This window comes from Echiichthys vipera, assembly GCF_963691815.1.
Source record: "Echiichthys vipera genome assembly, chromosome: 14".
NCBI lineage: Eukaryota > Metazoa > Chordata > Actinopteri > Perciformes > Trachinidae > Echiichthys > Echiichthys vipera.
In genome coordinates, this window is record NC_139839.1 from 28853272 (window position 1) to 28860706 (window position 7435).

General features: G+C 40.3%; 1 protein-coding gene across 12 annotated transcripts in view; it reads right to left on the minus strand.

Moving 5' to 3' along the window:
* The window catches only part of picalma (phosphatidylinositol binding clathrin assembly protein a), a 78836-nt gene extending 74100 nt beyond the window's left edge, over positions 1-4736 (minus strand). For 7 of the 12 annotated variants that reach the window (XM_083926736.1, XM_083926745.1, XM_083926744.1 and 4 more), the window contains exons 1-3: positions 4666-4736; positions 4278-4356; positions 3865-4087 (exon numbers count right to left, since the gene is read on the minus strand). In XM_083926736.1, the coding sequence (XP_083782862.1) occupies positions 3865-3994 (130 nt within the window). In that variant the 5' untranslated portion in view covers positions 3995-4087; positions 4278-4356; positions 4666-4736. The remainder of the gene's footprint in view (positions 1-3864; positions 4088-4277; positions 4357-4665) is intronic. The other 5 variants (XM_083926741.1, XM_083926739.1, XM_083926735.1 and 2 more) reach the window with 3 other exon arrangements.
* Positions 4737-7435: the final 2699 nt, after the last annotated feature.

A 7435-nucleotide genomic window follows, 5' to 3' on the forward strand; every position in this document is an offset into this window, starting at 1 on the left:
AAAGTTCACCGCACGACTTATTCCTGTTTTCTCACTTTCATTCCAAACGGTGACCAACGCCAGTCTCCTTTCTTTACTGAACGCATTTAAATTAGTAAACAATTAGTTTTTTATAAATCTAGTATACCTCTGAAATATATACCTCAGAGTCATGTGATGCATCCGAACATCAGCATGTTACCTTTACAGCTTCCACGCTCCGCACCGTAGTTGGGAGCGAGCTGATCCTAATAACTCGGCTTGTGGCAGGTCACTTGCATCTAGTGGTCTGGGTTAACAGAGTGGAGGCAGTAGTTACAGCAGTGAACTTAGGCTTTATTACCACACAGTGGGACATATTCACAGGCATAAAAGGCTCTTTGTTATGCTAGCGTTCGGCTGGAGTATGGACTGCGTTACCGTTCACACCGTAGACTCAGACTGATTACCCCACTACACTTCTGTTTACACTACCCAGAACTGACCTGTCCCACTACGTCACACATACACATTTTCCCAACAAGCCGCCAGGGGAAGTGTGAGATCGCAACAGGCAACGAGGCTATCTATCATCGTTTATGTAATATTTAGTGTTTAATAAATTATTGTTCAATGTAGCACAGAGTCTGTAGTCTATATCACACAAACATGACCCCCCCGGTCAGACACCCCACCACCTTAACTAACCAATTTTCTGCGGGACACCCTGCTTGTATAACAGAAGCTTCTAAATAATGCACCACGGACCACAAGGAATCATACGCTCCATTCATATGCCTACAAATCCTATGGGAATTTCCTCCTGAATCAAGATTTTCATGCCAGTACCAAAGGTCAACAACTACTGCATACTTCATATATTCATTACCTCATGAGAGACCTTTGAACACTTTAACAGCAGTGTGTAATGAACTTTACATAATGGCAATTAACCTGGACAAAAAAGCTGGAGTGCACTTGGCTGCCCACTATTCAGCAACTATTCAGTAAAGGAAATACTATATGTTACAAAACTGTGAAGCTACAAACATCACATGGCCTAAAGTCTGTAGTTTCATATAAACTGCACTTAACCCACTTGGTGCTAATTTTTCCAGAAGTAATTTTGCACTTACTTTACGTAAGTAAATAAACTGAAGCTAGCAGCAGAGTTTAATTTGTTCACCCTTCACTTATGTTTGTCTGGTAACGGCAGAGTTTCTCTTTGAAGTGGTGTGACTGAGTTTATCTAGCACACCAGTGTTAAAGAATGTGAACTGTGGTCTAGCACAAACTCAATAAAGACAGTGCAAAGGGCCATATCTCACCTGCAACCCAGGGAAGGGGAACATGGGAATGGTAGCTGGATATTTCAGGGCTATACCTGGCTGGTCAGGAAACTCCAAAAACAAGTGCACCCTTCCGCCCTCTTTAAATACCTCAAACCTAAGTGAGATTGCTAGGCTAGGCAGTGGTTCTGACTGACCTCAGGGAGAGGCTTTTAGTTCAGCAGTTCCCCCGAGAAACCACATATCACCTGGTTATCTGGAATCAGCGAGAGCAAGGTCACTGAAGCATGGCCTCATTACTGCATACTTCATCAGCTAAAAGGTTTAGTTATTCAAAAACCCACATATTCCAACATCAAACATGGTGCTCTTTACTCAAAAAAATAAAAATAGGTAAATTGAAATGGATCGCACACCGTACCAAGGGGCTGTCTTCAATATGCTGTTTGCTGAGGAGTTAATAAAACAGAAAAGAGCACAGTTATGAAAGACAGAATACTCTTCCTAACAGACGGTCAGCAGGGCTCACGTCTTAATGAAAGTACTTCATTATTTGATGCTTTGGTATTATTTAACATGACTATAAAACATAACTGCATTTATAGGTCAGAAAAGACAGAAAAACATGATAGGTCCTCTTTAAATACCATGTACCCAACAGTCTGACTGATGGCTGCTATTCAAATTAAATTACCATGGCCAACATGCAAAGTAGGTGCACTACATGCTGTTTATGGGCCAGGTTGCTGCCCAGTTCTGGTGTTTCTTATTTTATTTGCAAGGCTGATAGAAGTAGGCCAAAATCTAATATAGTTGTTTTTCTTCAGGGATGGACTAAGTGGAAAAAGATGATGATGAAAGATGAGTAATACACACAGTTTAAGATATATCTGCAGGACTTGTAACTTGTAAGCACCATGTGATGCCATGCTTGCCAAGTATAAACTAATAATAATACAAATTAAAAATGGAAATGTAACAAATGATCTGTTTGACTTGCCCCTGGCCGCACCATGGAGGTCTGGGAAAAGACAGACTCAAAGATGAACCAAAGGTCAGGAGGAGCAAAGGCTGCGTCAATATCCAGCAGTCAAACGACTGTTAAAGTCCAGCTCAAAACAAACTAAAATAGCCTTATTCTGAAAGACGTAAGAAATAAGTACAAACTCAACGGGTTCTACAATGAATATTCTACTGAAATCTTATTAGTCCACATATGTCGAGCCTCACCTGTGAAACATAGGCTGTAACTCTTGACTTGTATACCTTTTATAATGTATAGAGGTCACTCAATTAAGCCAAAGTTTCATTAGCTATGCATCAGGCAGCTACTACTTCAAATGAAACACGTAGTTTTGTTATAGACTCTGCTCACTAGCTGCTGCACTGTATGTTTCAGCAAAATAAGAAAGTCAGACTTTTAGGCCATTTTAAAGGGTGAATTACCAAATAAATCATTTAATTGAGTTTTTTGGTGGAACCTATATGATCAATTGAACAAGTATGATCCATGAAACTATTATTTTATAGACTATACAAGTTAGCCTTTTGAACTAGGGAAGTTAACTCTTGTAACATTTTGTATTGACAATTTATCAGTCACTCTGTCCAGAGCTAGTTGCCCCTCACACTTTCCTACTTGGTTTAAACTATTTGGGTATATTGTTTACAGCTGGTTTCCATTAATTCCACAACTTTTGAAGATAAAAGTTCCAATAAGGCTTTGTACCCCTATTTATCTGCTGAATGTTGTTTAATGTACGTTCTTGTTTCGAGATTTGTCCAGAATGATCATATATCAAAAATCATTGTACCAGCTATCAGCACTATTTTGTGTACCTTGACAAGTTTCAAGTTTTCTAGTTAACTCTGCTAATGCCAAGCCACACATATCAGAGGACAGAAAGTCGTCTGGGAAGAGTCTGGATCTTTTTCTGTATTCTCTTGGATTGCAAAACTGGTATATTTTCTTCTGTTAATTGAACTCCAACTTTAAATGTTAACAGTGATAATGAATGATTTGGTAAGGGACATCTTTCTCCAATGAGATTAATACAGGTGCAGCATTTAGATCTAGTGTATCTGTAGCAGTAACTACTTTAAAGTCAGGACAAGATTCAAGGCACTTATGGGGTGTCTTTTCCTCTTTCTGATATGGAGGTAAAATGATCATCATTTAAATTTATGCGACCATTTAAGAGACAGCATTTAGAATCCTTAAGAAATGCAATGCTCAAGTGATTAATAGCTTTCTAGAGCATGTGGCTAAACATTTAAAAGAAAATGTTAACGTTGCAACGAGTTAGCAATAACAAGGATCCCAGCTGCGAACACTGAGCCATGTCATTGGCTGCCAGTTACCAAAACGGTTAGCCGCGACTATTTATGATCGAATGAACATGTTCGATCTATTGAATGTCTGTAAAAACAAGCGTATTAGTTTGAATAGCAGACTAACTGACGGTATGTCAGTATGGTTGAGTGAATGCATGTATGTGCAGGCCTCGCAGCCAGGACACAACATTTACAGTCTCACTTTAATTGAAAAACAAAAGCCAAGCAGAATTGACATATAAAGATTACAGCTACACCCACAACAAATGAAAAGGATACTCACAGTCCAAATGTTTCTTTTTTGGCCCCATTATTTCATGTGTGGTCGCCTTGCACACAGTTTTGGATATCGCCGAACCGGTGACACTGTGCTGAGCGGCGGTGATCCTGTCTGTAATACTCTGTCCAGACATTCTGGATCGGATCTATTCAAAACAAACGTTTCCAAATCCACTGGGATATCCTGGGTTCTGTGAACGTCGATCTTCAACGGCCACCTGACAACACTGGAGACAAGAGAGACAGGGACGAGATCATGAGACAGCGGCAGGCGTTACATTTGGCTTGTATGCTAGCTGGCTAAGTTAGCTGACTAATGTAACAGGAGATCCGATCCGAACGGACTTCAGTTACAGACATTGAGTGAGGCTGCAGGACGAACCGTCCAGAACATCTCCATGACTGTAAGATACCAACCCAGTCTGATAATCGATCCCTCTCGTCTGGTCTCTTCTCCTCTTCCCGTACAAGTCTTGCTCGCATACCGTAACGTTAGCTAGACAGAATAAAAATAGATGTTACCCCCGGACACTGTTTTCCACAATAAAAGCTCCATTGAGGAAATGTTAAGAGAGGCAAGAAATGTCGGTAATGCACCTAATCTTCAGAAAGTGATCAAACTAACAACCACATGCTATGTTCTGTGGCATACTCTTTTTACGCACACACTTTGTGATGTTGGTGGGCTGCTATAAATTCAGTCCCCAATAATGCTTCCCTACGAATGAAGCTATTTACTCGTCCAAGGCTTAATTTGTGATAATAAAAAAACTAACTGGGTTTACTGCCCATCCTTTAAACCAACCTTTATTTTGGAGTCCACATATCTCACTTCCGGTCTTGTGTCTCCAGCTCTTGGTCTCGCTTACTTTAGTTCCCACGCTGAACTCCGTCCAGTGTTTTACAGCGCCTCCCCCTGCTGCCAGTACCCCTGACCATACTCCTCCCCTTGAACACGGCAGCCTACACACTTATTACACAGGTACATTTGTAATATCATGAAATTTGTAATATGATTGCATTCGTGTAGGCAAAGACTCAATAAAAATGTGAGAAGTTAGATTATTAATCATTCATGGCATATTTCTTTTTAAATGTGGTCTCTTCTAGATATGGGGCACGTTAATAAAGTCAAAATCTATAATATTTTCTTAAGAAGAGTTGTCTGATGTAATTAATTGCCATTTCTATTATTTTTAATTTAATTAATCTAATTATAGAAACTATTGTATTGGCTTTGTAACTATACAGTAAAGTAGTAGTCTATCTACAGTAGTACTATCCTGATCCATAATGCTTTTTGTAACATTTTGACAGAAAATGAGGTCCATGAGTTCATAGACATATATTATAGACATGACAAGGTAAGTGTGTTTTTTACATTTAATTATACCAAACTCAGAAGGCCTCTCAATTACATTTTTATTTCAACAGAAAATATATAACTGGAAAATTCCGCAGGAAATTGTAACTGTGGGCTTGACCTTTACCCGTTCGGAAACTTGGTACACATCCCAATGCAAAGGTCAAAAGTAGTAAAAGCAGAAGTTAGCTAGTAGTATTAGTAGTAGTCGCAGCAGTAAAAAAAGGCTGTAGTAGTACATGATAGACCAGAGGTGTCCAATCCTGCTCCTGGAGAGCTACTGTCCTGCATGTTTTAGGTTTCTCTCTGCCCCAACACACCTGAGTCTAAGCTTGATAACGAGCAGATCATTAGACTCAGGTGTGTTAGAGCAAGGAGAAACCTAAAACATGCAGTAACAGGATTGGACACACCCTGTAACAGACCTACAGTTAAGAAATCTGTCCAGACGCAGTATGTGATAGAATTTGTGGCACGTAGGTATCATCATCAACAATAATCTCTTGGCTCAAATTCCAAAAGTTGTATTGAAAAACCTCTTTTCCTGTGAACAACAGGAGGCTTTAGTGAAGATAAAGACTTTAATGTTTACATCAGCCTGATACAATATAAAGTCCAAGCAAAAATACAAAGGGCCAATCAGAGATCTATTGAAAATGTCAAATTAGACACTTCCTGTCTTCTGTTTTCACAGCACCTGTTAAGTCATTGGGTCACTGTCTCCATCAATCAAAGTCACCTGTCGCAGCCCTGGTTTCCATGGTGACAGGTAGACAGCCACTTATGTAGACCGGTCAGAAAGTTCATTTCATGGAGATTACACCTCTTAAACAACATCTTTTAATTAAACAAATGTGAGTCCAATAACCAAAATGTGATTTTCACCAGAGAAAACTCACCAGCCACTTTTTCGGGTAGACCTTGCTAGTGCCGGGTTGGACCCCCTTTTGCCTTCAGAACTGCTTTAATCCTTTGTGGCATAGATTCGTCAAGGTACTGGAAAGATGTGAATCTTCTGTTCCACCACATCCCAAAGGTGCTCTACTGGATTAAGATCTGGTGACTGTTGAGGCAATTTAAGTACAATGAACTCATTGTCATGTTCAAGAAATCAGTCTGAGATGATTCACACTTTATGACATGGTGCATTATCCTGCTGGAAGTAGCCATCAGAAGATGGGTACACTGTGGTCATAAAGGGATGGAGATGGTCAGCAACAATACTCACGTATGCTGTGGCGTTGACACGATACTCAATTGGTACTAATGAGCCCAAAGTGTGCCAAGATAATATCCCCCACACCAATACACCACCACCAGCAGCCTGAACCATTGATACAAGGCAGGATGGATCCATGCTTTCATGTTGTTGACGCCAAATTCTGACCCTACCATCTGAATGTCGCAGCAGAAATCGAGACTCATCAGACCAGGCAACGTTTTTCCATTTTTCTATTGTCCATTTTTGGTGAGCCTGTGCAAATTGTAGCCTCAGTTTTCTGTTCTAGGCTGACAGGAGTGGCACCTGGTGTGGTCTTCTGCTGCTGGAGCCCTTCTGCCTCAAGGCTCGACGTGTTGTGCGTCGTTGTAACGCGTGGTTATTTGAGTTACTGTTGCCTTTCTATCAGCTCGAACCAGTATGGCCATTCTCCTCTGACCTCTGGCATCAACAAAGCATTTGCGCCCACAGAACTGCCGCTCACTGAATATTTTCTCTTTTTTGGATCATTCTCTGTAAACCCTAGAGATGGTGTTGAGTAAAAATCCCAGTAGATGAGCAGTTTCTGAAATACCCAGACCAGCCTGTCTGGCACCAACAACCATGCCACGTTCAAAGTCACTTAAATCACCTTTCTTCTCCATTCTGATGCTCGGTTTGAACTGCAGCAGATCATCTTGACCATGTCTACATGCCAAAATACATTGAGTTGCTGACATGCGATAGGCTGATAAGAAATTTGCGTTAACGAGAAGTTGGAAAGGTGTACCTAATAAAGTGTCCGGCAGATATATATATCAGCATGACGATATTCAATTCAATTCAATTTGATTCAATTTTATTTATAGTGCCAAATCATAACAAAAGTTATCTCAAGACACTTTACAGAGCAGGTATAGACCACACTCTATGACTTATTTATGATTTACATAGACCCAACAATTCCCCCGCAGAGTACGATGCCAACGAAAACCTTCCCTATTACAGGCAGGA